Source organism: Nilaparvata lugens, chromosome 1 (assembly GCF_014356525.2).
Source record: "Nilaparvata lugens isolate BPH chromosome 1, ASM1435652v1, whole genome shotgun sequence".
Taxonomy (NCBI): Eukaryota; Metazoa; Arthropoda; class Insecta; order Hemiptera; family Delphacidae; genus Nilaparvata; species Nilaparvata lugens.
Window position 1 is genome coordinate 11808510 of NC_052504.1, and position 24715 is coordinate 11833224.

At 33.6% G+C, this 24715-nt stretch overlaps 3 protein-coding genes across 8 annotated transcripts in view; all 3 read right to left on the bottom strand.

The window, feature by feature from the left end:
- Positions 1-811, bottom strand: part of LOC111045751 (acyl-CoA Delta(11) desaturase) — a 43983-nt gene extending 43172 nt beyond the window's left edge. The window contains exon 1 of the mRNA XM_039430111.1: positions 663-811. The gene's annotated coding sequence lies outside the window, so the exon portion shown is untranslated. The remainder of the gene's footprint in view (positions 1-662) is intronic.
- Positions 812-5780: 4969 nt separating this feature from the next.
- Positions 5781-20762, bottom strand: LOC111045556 (acyl-CoA desaturase). The gene is made up of 6 exons (XM_022330995.2): positions 19865-20762; positions 18844-18996; positions 18018-18148; positions 16964-17169; positions 14655-14840; positions 5781-8014 (listed from the first exon to the last, which is right to left on the bottom strand). Exons 2-6 carry the CDS (start codon positions 18992-18994, stop codon positions 7708-7710), a joined length of 981 nt encoding a protein of 326 aa, XP_022186687.2. The 5' UTR covers positions 18995-18996; positions 19865-20762; the 3' UTR covers positions 5781-7707.
- Positions 20763-22323: 1561 nt separating this feature from the next.
- The window catches only part of LOC111050230 (gastrula zinc finger protein XlCGF17.1-like), a 95160-nt gene continuing 92768 nt past the window's right edge, over positions 22324-24715 (bottom strand). For all 6 annotated transcript variants that reach the window (XM_039430054.1, XM_039430085.1, XM_039430060.1 and 3 more), the window contains one exon: positions 22324-24340. In XM_039430054.1, coding sequence (XP_039285988.1) covers positions 23421-24340 — 920 coding nt within the window. In that variant the 3' untranslated portion in view covers positions 22324-23420. The remainder of the gene's footprint in view (positions 24341-24715) is intronic.

A 24715-nucleotide genomic window follows, 5' to 3' on the forward strand; every position in this document is an offset into this window, starting at 1 on the left:
TAAAATATATTACAACTATCTGAAAAAGTGGACCAATTTAAACGGTCTACTTTTATTTACCGGTATCTCAATTCAATTCGTAATAGGTTTTGATTTAATTTCATTGATATTTGTTGAAAATCATCGGCAAGGTCCATCGGACAAGAATGAAACTTGTTGAATACATATCATCGGAGCTTCTCCGTAGTTGAAAAGCACTTTTTCAGTTGTCAAATTCATATTCACTTTTATTAATCTATCTAGATGCAAGATCCACTCATTAATAAATTAGTCTATTAGATTCAAAATTTACTTACTTAGATCCACTAACTTCTAAATGTGTCAAATCCACTAGCCTATTAATGTATTATTCAATTATTAATTCGACTTGCATCTGAGTTGGATTACTTAAAGTGGATTTCACAACTAAAACAGTGTTCTTCAATGAATAAAATTATAGTATGGTAAATAGATTGAAAGAGTTGAACTCATATAAGCATCCACTCAGTGAAGTTCATCAGTAGCACTAGTCAGTAAATTTAGTACTAATGCTAATAGCCCGAAAACTGTTGTGAAAGTGATAAAGCAATTGTTCCGTTACCGGCGGCAACAGCAGTAGGTAGCAGCCGAGAGTGATAACAGAGTAACAGTTAGTGAAAGATGAATTGCAGAGGAGATCTTACCTTGTTGCCGGCGCGAGGTGTGAAGATGTTCTGCAGCTAGAAAGCGCACCGCTCAGATGCCGTCTTTTGCGATTGGACCGCCGCTCAAAACGTTTATAAAGAATTGGAGTTGGACTGTTTGGAAGTCGGTCACCCTTCCCCCCTCCAACACCCCCGCAACCAGCGAGTGACAGCTCGTCATCTCATGCTTGCAGAGGAGGAGAGCACTGAGCTTGCGAGAGAGGCCGGAGAGTGAGAACTTATGAAAACTTAGTGAGAGCTACTGAGAATACGGTGACTTATGACTATGTAAACTGACTTATGACAGTATCAAGTAATGTACCTAGACTAGAATACAATGTATTGTACAGGGGGTTTGAAAAAGAACTCCCTAGTTTTAGGTGTAAATTTAATGTGTAAATTGATGAAAAACTACATCAACAAGTACATACAATGAAAGAGAGAACCTTCAAGTTTTGTTCAACATCAGTAAACTTCAACATGGGATCCATTTGTTGCCCTGCACACGTCGAGACGATATTCAAGTTCTCGCCGTATTCACCAACATATCAGGTGTTTATTTGTAACTGTCCCAACCGCCATGACGATTCTTTCCCGTAAATGGTTTAAGTCTCGGATTTTTCCACTGTACTCAACATCTTTTATGTTTCCCCCAAAAGAAAAAGTCCAGAGGAGTTTAGTCCGGGCTTCGTGGTGGCCAAGCAATCGGGCGAGCTCTCCCTATCCACCTTCCCGGAAAGCGAGTGTCTATCTAGTGTCAACTGAAGGAACTGTTCCCTGACGCCGTCTTAATGTCAAGCAGGTCTGCAACTGCAGGGGGGGCAAAACGTGGACAGTTGCTGAATCAAACACCACAAACTAGAATAGTGTATATCACTTGTTACAGATTCTATGATACATCAAAACTAGGGAGTTCTTTTTAAAACACTCTGTATTGAGTGAATATTGTAGAAATTTGAGTCTGAGAAATCAGGTATTGGATGCAATGTAGCCAAATCCATGAAAATACTTTACTAGGTGAATACAGTGTTTTCTCATGAATAGTTTGACTACTTTTCCAAATTGATATAATGGAGAGTCATTTATAAGCTACATCAAGTAGCATGAGTATCTTTCCTGGGAGACTAGCAGGTTCACACCGTCCTTGAAAATTGAACTTAAGCCCGCATGGTAGGGCATAGGCAACCCGCAACACACTTCTCGCTATTCCAACTAATGGATGAATGAATTTCACAATTTTTATTTTTTCTAAATGTTTCGGATTTTTAAAACAAAAACTGAGCAAGGGAGATTGTGCATTGTTTGAGTGTACCTCACCAGACGATTCAATATTTAATTCAACTCACTCTCTGTGTGAGATTTGAGATACAGCGAGTGAACTTGAACTCCTTCATCAGGCTGATGAATCGCAAGTACTCACTGAGAAATTAATTATGAAGTAAGATTGTTTGTCAAATATCAGTTCTATTATTAATTTTTTCGAATGGGAAACATTTCTGTGAGGAGCTGCACTGAACCAAATATATTTGGTATAGCATTTTCTATTCTTGAATATGGTTTTATTTTGAGAAAAGATTAATTTATGTAGCCCTATGGAGTGAAAGTATGGCTACGCAGTTGCTCTTGTGCTATGAAATAATACAGAAATTTATTATTGGTGATCCACCTACTTCCAGAAAATAGATGTAGACGTTCCAAGAAATAGTTCCGAGCATCATTTGTTTCCAAGATAGGTGAAGATCGCACAGTTTTCTATAAAATTATAATTTGATTATTTTGTAGAGGCTTTTCTTTCATAACTACCAGATTGTATGAAACTTTGACTCCTTTTAGTTCTATTGAATTTCTTCAATATTGCACTATCAGCAACAGAATTTTCTTCAATTTTTGTGTAGTTGAGAAGTTGATATTGTGGTAATTATTCATATTGAATGAAAAAGACAAAGAAATTGACAAAAAGAGTTTATCAGAGATTGATAATGGTGTAATAACCGAAACCGGTCTTTCCAAGTATCAATAAATCTGTGTTTTTTTGACAATTTCTTAGTTTTTCTCATTCAATAAATCTATTCATTGTTATTCAATTCCAAAGGGATTAATGCTATTTTTATCACTGATATTGGGATGTAGGGTATGTATTTATGCAGGAAATTGGTATTAGAATGTAGGTATAAAATGATGGCTCTGTGGTTTTTTGACAATTTCTTAGTATTTTTCATTCAATTTTCTTCAATTCATTATTCACTCCCAAAAATTGGCTTCAATAAATTTATTAGGAAATGATTCACTTAATTAGTTCATTTGCATATTGAATAAAGCCAAAAATTGTTATTTTTCGAAAAATCTGGAGCCTTTTACCATCTTTAGCTTGGAAACGAAGCAATCTGGGAAACTTTGGTTGCGATTATTGTAATGTACTGTTGATATCAGTTAGTACACGCATAGAGAATAGATAGCACATTGCTATCTTTTTCTGTAGATAGCGTATTGCTATCTTTCCTCTAGCTTATGCTTTTCTTAGCTAGCTTGTCACGGTTGTTCTATCTTTTATCTATGAAACTAGAATACCTACAGCCAAGAAGAATACTGAGAGAGATACTAGACACTCTAGATCCTATAAATAGAAGATATATAGAATACTCTGGGTGATAATTCTGAAGTATCTTGATTGATGTTGAAAAAACTTCTAGGTATTAGTCAATAATTATGGTAACATAGCATCTGCATATAGACTGGGGTGCTGTTATAGGTCAATTTCAATGATAGGGTTGGATTCATCATTCGTTTCCTACTAAAGGCAGGGACACATATAACCGCACCGAGCCCGCGCCGACGTACAGACGAGCTAAGCCCGCGACACGGTGATGGTGGTAGGAGAACACACATATCCGTGCGACAGCCGAGCGGCAGCAGTGTCTCAGTTCTGTAGTGCTACTGTGGTCTCATTTCTGAATGAGTTGAACTATTGTTTATAATATAACACTATTAAAGCTTGTCACATCCGATTTTAATTTATATTTTTTTAATTTTAAACTAATTACCTGTAGAAACAGAAGATGAGAATCATAGTGCTGGTTTATATTTCGGTGCATAACAATACCACAATCTGTCATGTATCGGAAATATAATATATCAGCAATAAAATTGTTATCTTCTGCCTTATTTATCTAAACGTGATTAGTTTTAAATTTCTCATGGGTAACTTCTTTTATACTCCTTTCATACGTTTATTTCATTATTATATTAATTTTAACAGTGAAAAAGTATGGATATACAACAGAGTATTATATTATGTCTATTATACCTTTGGTATAACTTATTTGGTTCTACTTTTATTCTTGGTTTAACTTATTTTTCCGTTCAACCAAATTTCTCATCACTTTGATCATCGTACAAAACTGGCAAATTCCGTATCTCTTCAATAAGTTTTACAACGAGCCCGCACCGTCACCATCAAAGAGTAAACTGAACTAGTCGGTGACGACTCGGGTAAAAAACACGGTGACGGTGATGACGCGTTGCGGTAGTACATGTGTCCCTACACGTTTGAAAGCATTATTTGTTTTCTCACTCGCCGTGGTACGTCCGACACTCGGCCGTACCGCGGCGCGGGCTCGGTGCGGTTATGTGTGTCCGGGCTATAATCGTTAGAGTCAGCTATTCAATTACCATAACTTAAATAATACTTCTTTATTATTGGAAACCAGTTGATGGTAATCCAACGAATTTCAGAAATTAGTTGAGATTCAAGTCATTGGCCCATATGCACCATCCCAGTTTAAACAGAGATTCTGTATCAGCCGGTAGATTGAACCAGGAATGAAACACATTATAATAAACGCGACGTTACCTTCATGTAATCGTAGTTCAGTGTGAAACGTGAATGGTGGATATGACCAATAGTCAATGAGAGAATTCAGCCGATAGGAAACGAGAGACGACATAGTTTTGCGTCTTAAGACAGCAGAGTAAAATAATATGAAAAAAGTGTAGTATTACGAGATGTTTTTCACTTAAATATATGAAGGAAGTGCGGATAGGCACGCTTTCCGAGTGAGAGTACACATCGATTATCAAATATTTGATTTGTTCCTTCGGCATTTTTTCTTGGAGTGTGTGCTTGCATAGTGATAGAAGCGTTCAGTAAAAAAACAACAATAACTTTATGTATTCTTGTAGATTGCCACAGAAATTAAGAACAGTCATCAACAAAATCTATTACAGAGAATTTACTGTAGTTATCAAAATTTTTCTTCAATAATTAAATACAACATGTGTTGTATTTGTTGACTATAAGCTTGAAATATTTCTAAAAGAGTTGCTTATTAGAACGTTGTTTCAGCTTCCGATAAAAGCAAAAACAATGTAAGATTCAAGTTTTTGAACATTATAAGGAGATTGGTTCATGTCGCTCAAGTCTAGGGAATTAGACACTGTTGCTGGTGAGATAATTGTAATATATATTCATAATGAAAACACTGGGATTTTTTCAAAAATAACATTTACTTATTGTAAAATAACAAACATTGGTGTCGAAACATGTTTGTTATTTTACAATAAATGAGTGATATTTTTGACAAAATCCCAGTGTTTTCATTTTAGGGAATTATTTAGGAATACAATTGAGCTACCATCATAGTTCTTACAACAAGAAGTATCTACTAGACACACTTAAATTCATTGTTCCTTTGTGCTTCGAATAAGAGAATAAAATTATTAGTGCCTGCCGATAAATAATGTGCAGCAGATGTAAAAATAATAGAACTATGGATTTTGACAAATTTACAGTGTTTCCTTTCTAGGGAATTATTTAGGAATTCCATAGTCTTATTATTTTTACATCTGCTGCACATTATTTATCGGCAGACACTAATAATTTTATTCTCTTATTCGAAGCACAAAGGAACCATGAATATAAGTAGGCCTAGTAGATACTTCTTGTTGCAAGAACTACAATGGTAGGTAGCTCAATTGTATGGTCATACATTTTTTGTCATGAAAATTGCAATATTTAAAGGAGCCTTTTATTCTCAGTCATAGTTATTTCTTCTGAAGATAAATTTGTCAAAAAAGTTTTCTCAAGATCGGTCAAGTAGGTACTTCATAAAAGCTCAATAATTATGTATCGATAAATATTTATATATTCATGTCCACTCAATCATACGGTACATCTTACAAAACTAAGCCTACAGATAACCTGATAATAAAGTGCATCCAGAATAAAATATTATTGATATTATGAGATGATACTTATTGAATAAATTACGTGTCTAAAAATGTCGATCCAATGCAAGTAGTTATTACAGCGCTAAAAAGTAAATTGCCATGAACACAATAAAACATTATCATATAACTAGAATAAAAAGTTATTCAGCAACAATAAAAAAATGTCAAATATCACTTACGGTACATATATATTTTTTATTCATCCTACTGACAATATATCCACTTTACTTAGTCATTTACAATCATATCTAATTATGAACAGAATTATATTACGAAATAATTTTAAATACTTGATCACAACAATTTAGCCAATAACATACTGTAAGATATTCTAGAATTAGAAAAAGCAGATATGAACCCATATACTTTGACTGAATTCTTCGAGAATTAGACTTTACAACTCGTTTTTTACATATAATTTATAATGAGACAGAGTAGCATATATTTTTCAAACTCTGTCAAGAATTGTGCCCGTAAATAGTTCATGAGATATGGAGCACGCTAAACAATTCAGATTTTAAATAAGATCAATCAAACCGAAACAATAAACTTACAAAATGAGTAAAACACTTTGTTCAATAATAGAATTTTCAAGTAAAAAAGTAAATAAAGCTCAGTATTGCAAACAAAGTTTTCACTTGAAAACTCATTTTGTTTCAGCATAACAGTGAATTTTGATTTGAAGTTAAAATCCACTTTACGTTGTTTTATTTTCATTTGAAAATCTCAAAGCTCTTGAATCAAGTCTAATATACATTAAATCTAATGTACTTAGATGGTATGGGTTATACGGTACTTATTGAATCAGTTATATCAAGAGGTTAGAATTATATATTCGTTTCTACAATTGAGCACAATAATTGTAAAATGAATCATCAAGAGGTACACGGAACAATGTAATAATGTATTCGTATTTACAATTATTTATTATGCACAATAATTGGAAAATAAAGTATGGTTATGATTGAGAAAGAGTGACGAATCTTTGACATAAACGAAGAGGTTGTATGAAACACATGAATCATGAAGAACAAGCAGCATATTAATTTGGAAAGCGGTTAAACTCTTGACCATTGTAACAATCTCAAAACCACTGTTTAAACCTGCACTGTGCAAACAGCCCAATGTGTCCAAGAAACCGGGCCTTACAACCTCTTCGAATACAATATCATTTTGAACGTGGCATGAAGATTATATCACAGTTACTAACAGTGGAAGAGGTAGGTGATGATGTTCATAGAATTTGTGATACGATCATGTAGTATGTTTGAAGCGGCTCTAGAGAAGATAAGGGTCAGACCATATTAAGCGTTTTTTCAGGCGTTTTCAGAAGGCGTTACGATCATGTAGTATATTTGAAGCGGCCCTAGAGAAATTGTTTAAAGGTCGGACCATATTCAGCGTTTTTGCAGGCGTTTTTAGAGTCGACAGGGCAGGAAGTTCTTCGATTGGCTGATTGATGGATAGAGACAGATAATTGCGTTTATTTATCACACTTGACATTTGGAAGATTACTTATAAGAAATTACAGTTAACCAACTGCTGTAATATATTGTATAATATTTTTTCAAATATCCAATGAAAACTATAAAAATAGAACTATAGGGACTTGTTTTACTGCAAATATTCTTCAAATTTCCTTCTGCTATTAAGTTCTACCGTCAATATTTGCAGTAGCAGAAGTCCTTAGTTCTATTTATCTAGCTTTCATTGGATATTTGAAATAATTATACACTTCAAACTATTACAAGATTAGTGGAATTGGGTGGTCTCCTGAAAAACGCGTAATGTGGTCTGGCCCTTAGTCAGTCGAGTTGCGTTATCGGTGCTTGGAGTGGTCGAGAATGTCTTCATCTGCGCATAGCGAGTGTGCCTCATTGAGACAATGCAATACCGGACTTCCGGTGTTGACGGCCCGTGACAGAGCCGCCTTCACGCCGTCCGTGTCGATGGTTCTAAGACCGGAAGCGAGGCCTGTCGCCGCCCAGACACGGATGAAGGCCGTGGAGCAGCCCGTGCCGTAAGTGCCGAATTCGCCCGACTTGTAGTCCCACGGCAGCAGGTAGTGGTACTGCGGCCACAGGCTCTTCGTCACTATGAACACTAGGTTGGTGTCGGCTGATTTCCTGTAAAAACGTATACATTATACACATAATTCTTCAGAGCTTAAAAATCTAGACTTTTTAATGGTTTGATTTTATTATTAGTTTTTTTTTTATTATTCGATGGTTTTATTTCAGATGGTGTTGTGGTGAATGTAGTTCGTGTTGGCTGATGTCCTGTAAAAAACATACAAATTTTCCAGAACTCAGCAATAATCCCAGTTAAATAGTTATTATAATGCGCCTCAACCAAACAAAAATTAAGGTAATTGATTTTAATGTTCTAACATTTGGGTACTAGTAAGAGGTATGGTTTTCCACCAAAATTTTTGAAGGCATAACTTTTGGCAGCCTGAAAATCACGACATTTCCGTACATTTTTCACGATATCTCCAAACCAATTGTTCAATTAATATTTTCGATTAAAACAATAAAATCAATTACCTTAATTTTTGTTTGGTCCGATGTACTATTTGATTAGGCTAAATCTAGACATTTTAATGAATAATGCAAGACAAATCATAAGTTTTTTTATTATTTGATGCTAATTTTAGACAGTGAAGTGGAAAATGCGGTTCGCGGTGGCTGATTTCCTGCAAAAAAAATCCATATAATTCCTGGAACTCAACAATCTAGACCTTTTATAATGAATAATGTGAGAGAGTCTCGATACTCATCTATTCCACTTTCCATGACAAACTGCTAGTTAATAATTCGTTTTTAAACTATTTTAAAAAACTATTCGCCAATGACGAGATGGTGACAGCAATGTTGAAAATGGATTTAGAAATGCGAAAGCGCTCCACACGTGAGTACTAGTTTTTAATAGATTTTATTTTTTAAGAGCTTGACTGATTAGTAACGTTAAAAACAGTTCAATAACGGAAGATGTTATTAACAGGTTTTTGAATTATTCGATGCTCATTTTAGACGGTGAATTGGGGAATTAGCCTTCTGTGAATTGAATTGAATTGTGAATTGAAGCCTCTCTACCACTCAACCTCGAAAGTATATAGCCAAGTGAGGAGACACTCTATTATATTGATATTAATTTAGAAAAGCAAGACGAATTGTAAAGCCATAGCTTCTCATTTTATAATGATAAACCTGATAAAACATTTTCGTCAAATATCACATTATTATTCAATGTATTTCTATGACTGTATGACGTAACTATTTATTATTTGTTATTTATTTATTTATTATTTGACGTAACTATTCTAGAAATGAGAGTTGAAGCCCTTGTTTAATTAGAAACAATAATTTTTATTGTCAATAACTTTCAATTAGCTCACTGAATAAAATGTCATTGTTTGATTCATTATTATTATCTTGACAATATGTCAAGTGAATGAGAGAGTGGTGATTCGTTCTAGCAGCTTGCTTCAGTTGTTCAAATACTGAAATTGAAATAAATAAACGAATATATTCAGAATAAACCTTTCATAATTATTATTCCCAAATAAATACTTCATAGTAAAATATATTATGAGAATAAAGATAATCATTTATAAAGATTCATGAATTATTATGAAAAATATTTGGACAATCAGTATAGAACAAAAGAATAGAGCATAATATATGTAGAAATGAACTATATATTCGAATAGGATACAACCAATCGAAATCCACCTGGTTTATTGATTCTTTATTCTATATCATCATCAAAATGATAGGGAGAGAAAAATAAGGTAACCTGCTATTCCTCTCCCAAATTTAGATAAGGTTACACATAGTCCGAAATAGATTAAGTCTTGTAGCTGTTAACTTCACAAAATGTTCAGTCCTTAATTATTTTCACAAAGTAAATTTTATAACAGAATATAATAATATTTCAAATAATGGAACTAATCTATTCATAAGAAATGGTTATTCCATTATTTTTATAGAACAATTGTTTTCCGTAAAATTTGGCATAATAGTTTAAAATAGAATAGATTAATCAAATATTACAGAATAAATGTACATAATATATACTATAATCTTTATATTATCTAGTCTACCGTGATTTATCAAATGGAATATTAACCTCCATCTCAGATTACAATTCTACGGTTCTATTTATAACCATCTAAGTTTTAAATTTATCAGTTGAAATGATTTTGTAGTGCATATTCGATTGATATACAAGTGCCTACCTACAAGTGTCTACCTAGATTCATCTACCCACCTTGATACACGTAAACTAGTGAATACACGTCTATAATCCTATTTTTGAAATCCTTATTAATCTAAATTCAGGAGAGTGACAGTTTTGAGCTTATCGTGTAGTCCTCTCCCAATCATTGTATATTGATGTTCTATTGATTGAATATTGTTATCTAGGACATCAGAATTCCATGGGAAAAAGTATATGAATGTATTATAAATGGAATAAATAAGCAATTAATAATTTATTAATTAGCTAGGTGTATACTGACTTGTCCAGTGGAACGAGTGTGCGAGTTGTTACATGAATGGGATACTGTAAAAAAGCAATTCATCGATGTATACTGATTTTCTAGGTGTATACTGACTTGACCAGAGATGATTGAGTGTGTATGTACCATGAATGAAAGGGTGATTATAAAAGGACTTTAAACTTTGAAAGCACAAAGATATTTATTGAATATTACCTACAGAATTTTGTTACAAAACACTTCAAGTTTATTTTTATTTTATTGATGCAATGATACAAAATTATCATGTAAAATAATTTGGGGATGTTCAAGGTGTGGATGTTATTTTGGTTCAATGTGACTACCATTGGTAATGCGACATACATCGCACCGAAAATCGAATTCTTGCCACTCGTACCAGCATATCAGGCGTAACTTGTGCAACCACAGCAATGATCCGATATTGGAGGTCATCAAGATTGTCTGGTAGAGCCGGAACATGAACCTTATCCTCGAAAGGGCACTTGTTCAGCATGACGGTGCACCACCTCATTTCCACGGAGAAGTTTGGGATTTTCTAGACAATCGCTTTCAACTTAGCAGTGCAGTACCAATTGCACGGCAACCTCGCTCACCGAATTTAACACCAATGGATTTCTTCCTGTGGGATTTCATAAAGGATAAAGTTTAAATGTTCCGCCTCTACCAGACAATCTTAATGACCTCCGAAATCGGGTCATCGCCGCGGTTGCACAAGTTACGCCTGATATGCTGGTACGTGTGTGGCTAGAAATCGATTTTCGGTGCGATGTAAGTCTCATTATCAATGACAGTCACATCGAACCAAAATAGCATCTACACCTTAAACTTGAAGTGTTTTGAAACAAAATGACACTTTTCTCAATTCTGTAAGTAATTTCAATAAATATCTATGTGATTTCAAAGTTGTAAAGTACTTTTATAATCACTCTGTTCTGTAAATAGGCAATTGATTGAAAAAGTGGTTATTCAGACAATAAGTTTTATTGTGACAAAATAATTGGATAAAATTGTTGAGAAAATGTAGAAAATCATATTTAAGTAGGCTTCTTCTTAGTTTTCAGGGATGTTGTTTGTCCTCTCTTCTTTGGTTTTTGTCTGGCGTCGTTTACTGTTGTTACTGCTGCTTTTCTTCCTTGATGAGGCAATTCTTCGTAGAACCTATGATGAAGAGAAGGTATTACTTTCGAGAGACATAGATCCTGAAGGTCCTTATATTTAGCCCAGGTTATAGGTAAATTGCTGGTATAAGCTTTTGGCAGATCATCAGGTTTCTTGAGAGGCCTTCCTACATGTTTCAGGAGCTTTATCTCTTTAAATTCCACATCATTGTAGCCGTACTTGAAAAATATGGATTCAGGGTGGTCTTTTTGGTACAAGAACCATTTTATCTTTCGCCATTCCACTACTTCTCCATCCACTGTCTCATATCTCGCCTTTTTTTTATTTTCTTCGGCTACTGATGTCCAATTAATAAATGAGTTATGAGTCATTGGCACAACATTGTATGGCTTGGGTGTTTTTCTTGCAAGTTGACAAATTAACTGCCATTCTGATGGAGTATTTACTTGAATGTTTTTTGCAGCTCTTTCAATGACTGAATGCATAGAATCTCCCTCCATCTGCGAATGACCTGGCTCATAATATACATGCTCTATCTTCTCAGCATGTGTCATTTTTACTGCATACAAGAAAGCAGTAGAGATAAATTGGTTAAGGTTCTGCCCCCCACAACTATCACTCATCAAAAAAAACTCCAGCACATCTTTGCGACAATTGATGTAGTTGAAGATGCATGTAGCAATTTCAGTAGAACCTCTGTTTCCTTCAGTTTCGTCCCACATGCAACATGTTCCTTCTTTTGAAATTAAATCAAAAATTGTAAAGTTATATACAGCCAGTTTTCTTTTATAAAAGATTGATGATATTTCTCCTTTAGGACACTCTAAAACAGCTTGAAGATCCATATTTAAGACTGTTCTTTTATTTTGAACATCATCTGTGCATTTTTTTACTTCTTCCTGCTTTATTTCTCTAGCTCTGTTTTTATTGAACACATGAAGGTCTTGTTTTTCCTTTTCTTCAGTTTTTTCAACCTCACTTAATGTTTTGTATCTATTGCAGGTAATGCACTGGTCCTTTTTAGGCTTATGAAAGCTTAGATTTCCATACGAATAAAAAAATACCTTATAAGCAGACTTTGAAACCGGAATTATTAGTGATTTTCTATCTTGAAGAAGTAGCTTAGTGTTGTTTTCTGTAATTTTCTTATTGTCTTCGTTGCACTTTTCCAAATATAGACGGTACAACTTTTCCAAGTTAAGCTGAGAAGAAAGATAAAGTTTATTACTGGATTTTCTACAATAATGGGACTCTACCTTGGGCATTGATAAGATATGGTCACGAGCATGTTTTTCAATGAAATCAGGAATTTTTCTGGAGCAAGTACCTTTTCCTCTTTTATCAGGCGACACAATTCCTGAATCATTTTTCTTCATCAAGCTGACTCTGACAAACTTTTCTGTAATGCCGAATACAGAGAAAAAGAATTGACGACACACAAGGACCCGATCATTTCCCTTCTCTAAGTAGTACTTGAATGTTCGTTTCTTTCGGGATTCATTTTGACTCACAACACGCCTCTTTGGCTCATTCTCTTCTATATGATCTACCAAATACTGCCTCTGTCGCTCCTGGCTTTTGTCTGCTGCTCCAATCTTCCAAAAACTAAAAAACAAGTTATCCTTTTCTTCATTAGAAAATGTGGCACTGCACTTGTAGTGACAATATTGAGAGCAACTATATTCTTTTCTCTTTCTTTCTTGAACTTTTTTGCCTTTGACACTTGTGTAAGCCTTTCCAGAAATTCTTAGCTCTTTTCTCTCACTCCTTTTCTTTACTGTTGTTGCTCTATTCTTATTATCTGTTTTCTTTTTTTTTGCAGGACTTTCAGTGGAATTTGAAATATTTCCTTCTTCTGAACTAGCTTCTGATGATTCTAAATGAAGTTCTATTATGTGTCTTCTCATGATTCTCTTGTTTGAAAAACCTAGCTGGCAATGAAAACAAATGAACTTATTTCGAGAAATAGTCAAATCCGTGTTTGTTTCTTGAAGGTTTGTGTCAGAAGATTCTCCTGGGTCAAGGTTTGCATCTAGGATGTTAACGTCGATGTTTTCAGGAGCCAAAAGATCTGCATTGGCCAAACATTCATCAATCAACATGACATTTGAAGAAGACAAAGTTGTTGATAAACTGTTCTTTGAGAAATTCAAATCCTCATCACATTTTGGGTCAGTTTGTTCAAGTTGTTCACTTGTTGAAGCGGTAGGAACAACATTTTGTAGAACAAAGTACTTCTTTTCTTCTGAGTGTTTCTCATCTAGTGTTTCAGTATTTGGAAGGCAGTTCATGATTTTCTCCGCTCTTGATTGAAACATTTTCCCTAGAATGGAAAGCCCTCATTAGAAAACAATTTTAATCAGCTTTGTTGAGCGAACATACTGCATAAAATGGCTTAATTGATGTAAAAAGAAGACGACCATGGGTTTGTTCTAATTATTATGGTTAGAGAATGAAAACATCAGAAATAACATACCTTCATTTCCTGTAGCACTGGTAACATAGATTGAATCACTTATAATGAGAACCGTTCTACAAAACACATGAAATGAGACAGAACAAACAATGACCAACTTCCAGTAACAGTAAGCACAGACTGACCACAACAAAGCATAAACAGCAAGCAGTCTGGAGCAATGAGAAAAAGCCTGACATCAGCTGATTCTTTACAGTGTTACCACACGTTCTCACACAAAGGAACAAAACAGACTTCTTTCTTCAAGAATGTAATACAGTGATTAAGTAAACATAATAATATACTGTCGTGACAATAATATTAAAATGAGAATTGAAATTCAATCAATAATGATAATAAATCGGAAATCTATAACAGCGAAAGTTGTATTCGCCCTTTTTACATTCACTGAAAGGAGACAATAGAGCAGAATTGGCATGTAAAACAGGCGATTATCAGGTTCGCCCTTTTTACATATCATTGTCAAAGAAGATGTTGTTTTCGCCTTAGTTACATTTGTTAATAACCTCACTAATATTAATAATTCAGATTCGCCACTTTTACACAACGATAGATACAGATGTCAGGAATTTAATTTGGCGAAAAAGCTGAAATAGTGAATTTGTCGGATTCGCCCTTTTTACATAACACCGACGATATATATACTGACTTGTCGAGTGGATCGAGTCCCCAAACAATGGTGGCTGAGTTGATGAGCCAGGCGCATTGCAGGAGGACGATGACTCGCAGAAAGCCCACCACAAACACTGAGGCCAGGATCGACTCATCCCAGTACGCAACCGGCAGGTTTATCGGCAGCAATATGCTCACTACAGGCATGATAACCCAGTAGAAACTGAAAGCAATTTCAATAAACACGTCAATTCATTTAAATATTTATAATTGCTGACAACATTACATCTGAAATAGAGTAGGCCTAATTGATTTGAATGGGAAACGTATTTCAATGACACATCAATATCTTCTAAATTTTTAATAAACAATTGAAATAAAACTGATGATGAGATGAGTTGGAAATGTATAAAGGCAGAATCCCACATATCAGTATGAGTGACCGGTACAGTGAAAATATAATGTGAAAACATACAGATAAATTGTGTGGAATTGACAACATCTTTTTCATTTTACCTGGAAATACAGAGTGAGCATAAAGTCTTGCCCTGATTTTAAAAATTTATTACAGAATAACCGTTTGACATAATAATTTAAATCCGGCGCTGTTACATAGGTTAGTGTTAGTAGTTTTTTGACCAATAGATGGCGCTAGTGGTCCTAAACAATGGCGCTGTCTGTTAGTTCACGTTAGTTGCGGTCAAAATGGCGTCGAAGCAGGAAAAAGCACAATGTGTGCTTTGGTTTCACGAAACGAAATCGCCCATCAGTGTTCAGCGTAATTTTCGGGCTTCTTATGGACGCAGCCCTCCTGATGTTAAATAAATAAAGCGATGGTATGACTGGTTCAAATAATTGAAGGCTAGGATACAAGCTGATGTGGGTACTGTGTCAGAACACATGTTACAAAACACCTGGCGAGAACTGGAATACCGCTTCGACATTCTCCGGGCTACCAAGGGGGCACACGTTGAAGTTTACTAACGTAAGTGATATTTAAAAAAACTACTAACACTAACCTATGTAAACAGATATAAATTGATGTCAAACGGTTATTCTGTAATAAATTTTTAAAATCAGGGCAAGACTTTATGCTCACCCTGTATAATTGCCATGAGTTCCAATGGGGCTATTCCCACACAGTCCGGCCAGGTGCGTATGAATAGTACAATTAAAACTTACCGTATGGTAACAATATTCTCACCGAACACTTCACAGTGACTGGTACCTATGTGGGAATCCGCCTTTACTCAATATATTATTTTTTAGTGCAGTAAGTGTAGTCATAGAGAAACAGTACATAAGTAGATATCCCATGGTATAGGGCGTTTATGTTATTAACTTTTACTGTTATCTCAAGCCAATTACTGTCGATTTTTACTGTTTTGTTGGGGTGAGAGTGTATGAATGGCACAGTATGAGAGACTACAAGCGTCACACAGCTTCACGGGAAAAAACTACGTTAACTATCGGCTTCGGATAATAGCAAAAGTTGCGACATAAACGTCCTATACCATGGGATATCTACTTACGCTATTATTTCTCTATGGTATACAGTAGTTTAGTGGAATTGAGCATTACGTTTTGAGCAGAAAATTCAACTATAGCAGCCTCAATGTATCATTTTTGCTAATCATATTAAAACTATAATGTCACATTTTTTATATAAAAATATATTATTATAGTCACACTGAATAACCATTAATTTCTCGTTTATATAGGTAGCCTATATTATCACAAAGTTATAAGAAATATATTATGATAAGTGAGAAATAAATCTAGCAAAAAATTATAGTTTTGTCGGATACGAATTTATTTTGAAAAGCAATGTTTTGTAAACAAAAATTGAAATGTACCGTATAATGAACTGTGTGCTGTGTTGTTTTGCAAAAATAATACATATTTTCAACCGAACTTTTCCTTTTTAATTCAACGTTTCATTTAATTCGTTTCCGTAATTTGTAAATCTGAATCAAGTTTGAGTTTTTATTGTGAATTGTTACAAAGATCCAGTTATAATAACGAATGAAAAGTTATGAACGTCGATGGATTAATAAAATTATAATATTTATCAAGTAATGATTTATCTGAAGAAATAGGTTTAGAAAAAAATAATGTTATGAGAACAATAATTAGAAGAAAAAACTATTGAATGATAGTGACTGCTTCCTAGAATGTACAATATTAGAGTATCAATTGCATATTACCGATTTGCGGAAAGCAAAATACATAAGATAAAACCAATAATCAATATTAATTAATTTCAAACTATGTATAGTTAACTTTTTTAATAATTATTATTGAGTGTTTAAAAAATTAAAAAGATCATGACGAATATTTTCTCACTTTTTCTGGAACATAACAAGTTTGTCTTGTTCAATATCAGACATGTCGACTTCATTGGCTACTTGTTTGTAGTCGACATTGCCATTAACGCAGCGACATCCAATCTGAGAGAAGGAGAACCCTCTCTTGAAATTGTAGAAATCTCTCTCTGTTCCATGGAACTTATGGTGTATTCTGTGATCCAGCACCCAATCGTAAACCGATCCCTGTAAACAAGTCAACAAGAATTTTGTAGCATAAATAATAATGATGAATTAATTATAAAACATTAAATATTTTTAATTAATTAATTTTGCACGCACATTATTAGTTTTGATAAGAAATATTAGTATTTCATTCTCAAGTCTTGAAAATATTGATTAATGTATCCTGTTAACTTTTAATACTCTGGTTTAATTTTGCCAATATAAATCTATTACTTTTTGTGTAGTTGAGAAGTTGATATTGTGGCAATTATTCATATTGAATGAAAAAGACTAAGAAATTGTCAAAGAACCACAGATTTATTGATACTTAGAAAGACCGGTTTCAGTTATTACACAATTGTCAACCTCTGATATTCGCCAATCTCTGATATTTATCAGAGATTGACAATGGTGTAATAACTGAAACCGGTCTTTTTAAGTATCAATAAATCTGTGGTTTTTTGACAATTTCTTAGTCTTTTTCATTCAATAAATATATTAATTGTTATTCAATTCCAAAGGGATTAATGCTATTTCTATCACTGCTATTGGGATGTAGGGTATGTATTTATGCAGGAAATTGGTATTAGCATGTAGGTATAAAATGATGGTTCCATCATTAATCATATAATATATGTAGGTGAAATTGGTCAGTTTAGTTAATGACTCTCACAAACATACGCAACAGAACTGTGTGGAACTATTATTTAATAGAAAATATGAAACGTATTAAGCTTCCTACACATTTAAAATGGTTTGGATATTCTTTTTCGTTTCATCAGTAGATAAACCGTCAGCGTAATAAATATTGATGTCCAATATCAATATAAATATAAGCAGAAATAGAATTATGGTAACAGTAGGCCTACCTGACAAACAAGTGTGTGACAGCATATGAGGAACAATCTTAGAGGCCAAACTGCTCTGTATGTTTTATGCGCCCATAATCTATGACATCCAGTTGTCACACCGAGCACTCCAAACATTATTAAAGCAAAACCTGAAAATACAAGTGAACTATTTTATAATACACCACTTATTATACAGTGCAGTGATGTACGATCACTCTGACGATAATACTTTTATTGGGTACTGTATTCCAAACTATGAAAAATATTTGGAAATAAATCGTGCTAAAAAGGAGGTATGTGTGGAAGTTGCAAGCTTATTATTGACTTAAATGTTATGAATTATTTCTTCTTATTGGATCGATTTGAGTTAACTATCATAAATAATACATAACCATATATCATATGGAACAAGCGGCTAGGATGAGCTAAGAGCTAGGACGAAACCATTTAAAAAGGTTGAAAGTATTGTACTGTGAATGTTGTAATATCTTGACAAATATTCAATATACAATATTTATAAATATTCAATGATATTTTGTATCATTCATTTTATGCACAATAATACAGAAATGCTCATAAAGTCCAGTAATTAAGAGTCTTATGAAAATAGTCTATCTGATATAATATGGATGCAAAAGAAATAGAAATGAACACAATAAATAATATAAAAAATCAGTGTATGGTACCGTGCCTAATTAATAAGATAATGATGATGATGATAACTAATAAGAATATAATGATGTCCATATTTTGTTCTAGTTTATCTTTCGTTATTGGCATATTTTCTTGATGAATTCTCACCATACGGACCGGAACTTACAGAATCGTATGATGTGTTACTTACAAAATATTGTGGTTTTAATCGACGCTGCAGTAATTACTAGGAACAATCCGAACATGGCACACATATGGAAATAGAGAAGAAATAAGACGGATGTCCAATTTGTTTCCAGCTTCATTTTTGAATGAGGATTTTTTTGTTCCTCTTCAGTCATTTCTGGAACAGTAAATGAGCTACATGATGGTTACAAGAATATTGAATACCTAGTACATGAAATAAAGTCTCAACCTCAATATAATTAATCACTTTCATCCTTTGGAACAATAGTTATGAAAAATTCTCTTTCTTTATTGAAATAGAACCATAATTTTTATATTTATAGTATCATTATTTTTAAGCGCTTTACTTTAATCTAATATACGTTTTAGTTAGATAATATCACATGAGGTAGAGTAGGCCTATTATATCAGTTCGATAATTGTACCTACCGGTAGAGTTTGTCAACATTGCAAACCAAATAAAATATGTACGATCAAGCTGAACTTCCATGGGGAAAATATATTGATATTTTTAGATTTATTAATCTTTATCCTTCTGGTAGCTTTATGCCATTGGAATAGAATGCTGAACTTTAATTACGGTACATTCTACAAAACATTCTATGAAATTGAGTACCTACCGTAAAATGTTAAATAACACAAAACTCATTAGGGTAACTTACTTTATAACAGTCTTCTTCGTGCAATGAGATCTGGCAGTATTTTTCGTGAAACAGAATTATAATAAATTACTTTTTGGATAAAATATAATATAATGTACACTTTTGTGTAGTTGAGAAGTTGATATTGCGGTAAAATTTATATTAATTAAAAATACTAAGAAATTGTCAAAATCTGTGGTTTTGACAATTTCTTAGAATTTTTGTTAAATAATATTATGTACCCACTATCAATTATTATATTCTCGATTACAGTAGGCCCTACCTGATATTTTCTTAAAATTCTTTCCCCTAAATTATCGTATCAGGAAAGTAGATTGTTTAATTTATAGAGCTACTAAGATATATATGTAATAAGCAACTTACTTTATAAATGCCGTATGGATGGATGCAATTAGCGGCAGCAGTGGCCAATTCACGTATGTTGGGCGAAGTGGCAGGCAGAGCATCCACAGCCCAATCCAGTGTTTCACTGAATAATGTATTCGCTCACATGCCCCGACTCCCGACTGTCCATTCAATTGGAATGTCGTCATTCCTGCCATTGTTCTTCCGACTAATTTAATCATTTTCACGTAGAGCCAAAGTTCACTTGAATAATTCAATATAGCCGCATGCTCATCTTCAGGTCAGGTACCGTACTGAATGTCTCATGAAATACAGAGTATTAAATGGTTTGTTATGGAATAAAAACGTTGTATTGTAATATGAGGTTGAATGTGTTGGCCTCCCCTAGAAAATGGGAACTTTGAGAATCAATAAAAATGTTGATTTATACATTAATAGAGCTTCTTCGACATCCTTATTCAAGTTTCATCATTAATCACTAAAAACGTTAATAGAGATGAAACTATCTAAGGTTTAGGTCACCTTATCTAAGGTTTGTTTCAATGTTCGTTACTCGCTTCCACTGAGCTTTGGTCATAGATAATCATTAGCTAAACAATAATTATTGTTGAAATACCGTAATTTTTATCAGAGAAAATTTTCTCGTATTGAAGTCGACGAAGCAAGCTCTTCACTACCAAATCGATATTTTCAGCTTATTCTACTTTTTCAAGTGTGATATATTGGTATCTTCTGTGACATAAAACTCATTCCGAAGACTAATTATCATAAACGTTGAAAAATTATTCGGAATAGAATAGAAACAAAATTCAAAAAATTCCATCCTTGAAACTTACTTAGGAAGAAGCAAATTAAAATTGAAATGGTGGGAATAAAAAAAAATATTATATTTTGAGGCAAGTTGAAAAATTTCTTTACAGTACCAATACCGTACTTGACGAAACAACTATAGAAATAATCACCTCTTCAGCTCCAAACATAAAAATGCATTAATTTGTGTAGAGTAGTCTTGTGCAGCCTAGTGAATTGCATGAGATTTCAACCATTCAACTACGGCTTAACAATTCTTCCGCAGCCATTACCATCGTGCGATGGTATCGGTATCTTTAGACTAATATAAGTTTAATCTACACCTTATCAGGTCCTACCAAGATACTCATCGATACCTTGTAGAGATGGGACTTGATAGAGATCCCACCTATCAAATTAGAAAGGCTTGGGAGATAAATTGGAAACAACACTGAACTATTATAAGGAGTTGGCGGGAATAACCTGGGGGGGGGCGACATGAGACCAACATAGACTGAGTGACTCTCAGTACTAAGCAATATCATGCCTCCAGAACTTCGTAGACTTGATAAAACGGATAGGATTATGAATCATCTTCATCAGAGAGATCTTCCAGCATCCAAGGATTTCGCCAACCCTTCATCAAGACGTCTCAAATCAATGAAGTATGTCAGATTGGAAGGAAACTAACACGAAAGAGTTATCAAGACCAAAATGAGGAACAAATACCTAGTTTATGACCCAAATATGAATGTTTCTGGTACACAGCTGAACCGCAGAAAAAGGTGTAGTCTATAAAAAGGTACAGAATAAAATGTGGGTAGATGTGCTGAGTTGTCAAAGCATGAAAATACACCTCCGAATCCCAATGTATATGTGATAAAACTCCGACTATGCAACACCTCCAGTCTGAATGCTCATTGCTTTAATTCCATGGAGGTCTGAGTGCTCTACATGCATATTCTCATATTTATATTATACTAGCAGGTTACCTGTGCTCCGCAAGGGTCCAATTGAAAACTTGACCCACTGAAATCTTGAAGAATAATATAAGCCTATAACCATCATCGGTAAATAAATTAAGAATCTATATGCGAAATTTCAAATTAATCAGTGCAGTAGAGTCGACCAGATCAGTCATGAGAACTGTAAATTGTTGAAGCAGCCACCCTTTGCAGCCGTTGAAAGCAGAGAATTATTTGAGCTCCTTGAAGAGCTGGTAAGAGATTTGTGGTATTTCTCTTTTAGGAGGCGTAAAAATATTAATAGTATTCAAAAATCTTTTGCTCTACCGACTGCTGCCAGCAAGGCATATGCGACGCAAAAAATAACGTCACAGCGTGTAAAAGAAAGGGACAGAGCTTTCTGAAAGTAGTTAACAATAAAGGAATATTATTGATTGGCAGCAGCCAAACTGAAGTTTATTAATTGTTTGTGGTTGTAGGTAATCAGACTTGACGTTTAGCAAAGGAAATTGATATTCAATCGAATATAAAAAATCCAATAATCTGAAATATTTTTTATAGATTTGAATATTTGTTTAGTATAAAACAAATTAAGCCAGTATTCTTCTTTCGTCCAAATTTTGTAAAGAGAATAAAGTTGAACTAATAATATCACTTTTTTAATGGATGATAAGAATGATAAAATAATGAATAATGAATAAAATATTCAAAAGACATGTCAGAAACGATGGATGAATAGATTTTTATTAGTATTAATAAATTGAAAATGATATAATGTACAGTATAATAAAATGATACGTTACACTTATTCTTCTAAAAATGAAACAACAGGGTGAAATAAATTTGATTGAACCCACATTACTTCTGTTAATAAGCTTACAGAGTATGGTAGCCTATTAGTTTATTATTTTGTATAGATATAACTCAATTATTTCGGAAGTTGATTGATTTATTGGAATTTATTTTTCATAAATCTCGAAATACTTAAAAGTACAAAAAAATACTTCTAAAGTGACTACAATTTTATCTGGAGCTATTGTTCCAATTTTTTAACAGTTACTAACTGGAATTACAGCAATTTTGGACTTGTGGCATTCAAGTAACTTACAGTCTTTCGAATAATTGAAGTCAGGTTGTGACTAGAAAGATATATCAACTCTAGTTCACAAGATTTGTCATCTTCATAATTATGTCAGAAACCTCTCGGAATATCCTCGAAGATTCTGTCTTGGAATTTCATCCTAAGCTAATTTTAGCAATCATTGATACTCATATCATATCCATTCAATAAGTTACTGTCCTGATAGTTTTATTTAGGAAATGAAAATGGATTAAGTTTTTTTATATGGATATCTACACTTCTTACAATACGAGGACCTCTATTCCAGATCTAGATTAATTGGTGTTAAACGTATGTTGAGGGAATCACTTGTAATAAGAAAAAATATTAGATATTCATATATACAATAGAATATTGTAAAACAGAAGCAGCACCATATTTTTAAGAAAAGAACCCAATATTTATTAGTCAAAAAGTTTTCAATTATCTGCTTCAATATGATATAAGAAATGCCCACACTCTGAATCCATTTAAGGAAAAAGTTAACTACAGGCTAGTGGAGAAGTGGGATAGCATTTTCAACAATGACAACATATTTTTGCGATATGGTAGTTAGTTTCAGATGGCCTCCACATATTTATTTTTGAAGCCACTAATTCTGATCTGTGTAATTCATTTATGTTTTTTCAATCCTGATGTTTATTAAAATATGGTAATATTTTGAATGTACCGTACCGAAAATCAATGTCGTTAAAACACGTCAATGATGTGTTTTGATATGTTTTATCAAAGCATTTGAATGAGCACATTTATAGTCACAATACTCGCAGTTGAAAGGTGTTTCTCCTGTATGTGTTCTAATATGAACTTTCAAAGTACTAGATTGAGCACATTTATAGTCACAATACTCGCAACTGAAAGGTGTTTCTCCTGTATGTCTTCTAATATGTACTTTCAAAGTACTAGATCGAGCACATTTATAGTCACATAGATCACAACTGAAAGGTGTTTCTCCTGTATGTGTTCTGATATGTTCTTTCAAAGTACTAGATCGACCACATTTATAGTCACAATACTTGCAGCTGAAAGGTGTTTCTCCTGTATGTGTTCTGATATGTTCTTTCAAAGCACTTGAATGAGCACATTTATAGTCACAATACTCGCAGTTGAAAGGTGTTTCTCCTGTATGTCTTCTGATATGAATCTTCAAAGTACCAGATTGAGCACATTTATAGTCACAATACTTGCAGCTGAAAGGTGTTTCTCCTGTATGTCTTCTGATATGAATCTTCAAAGTACCAGATTGAGCACATTTATAGTCACAATACTTGCAGCTGAAAGGTGTTTCTCCTGTATGTGTTCTGATATGTTCTTTCAAAGTACTTGACCGAGCACATTTATATTCACAAAACTCGCAGCTGAAAGGTGTATCTCCAGTGTGTTTTATCATGTGACTCTTCAAATGACTGAACCGTTTTGTTTCATAGCTGCAGTCAGCACATCTGTAGAGCTTGGTCTCTTTGCCAGTCACAGATGGCTCAGTGCACTTGTCCACTTGAGAGATTGAATGTGCATTCAGTTCACCAACTTCTGTTGCATTGGCAGTTTCAGATGTGCTGCAGTTTGAAGGCCATATCTCCGGTTCACTCTCCACTGAACATCCTTCTGCATCTTGCCCAACTGCAAACACCAATCATGCAACTTGTAAATGATTAAAGCAGGATAAATACAATAAAGAAATGATAAAATATAGTGTAAAACACTCACACAATTTTCCTTGTCTTACCTCAATCATACCTCATTAATTGGAAGAAAAATAGCACAAGGACTACCTTATTATTTTATCTTTCAATGTTATTACATTAGTGTAATTTGCATTGTAAATAAATGAATAAATAAATTATCATAATCATTATTTACCAATTGAAACAATAGTTTATACAGACCAAGAGTCTTACAACCGGATGTAAAAATAGTACATAAAAAATTTAAATATTTTGTTAGATCGTAGACAGTTAGAGGAACTGAGAATTGAATGATAATAACATAGTAATA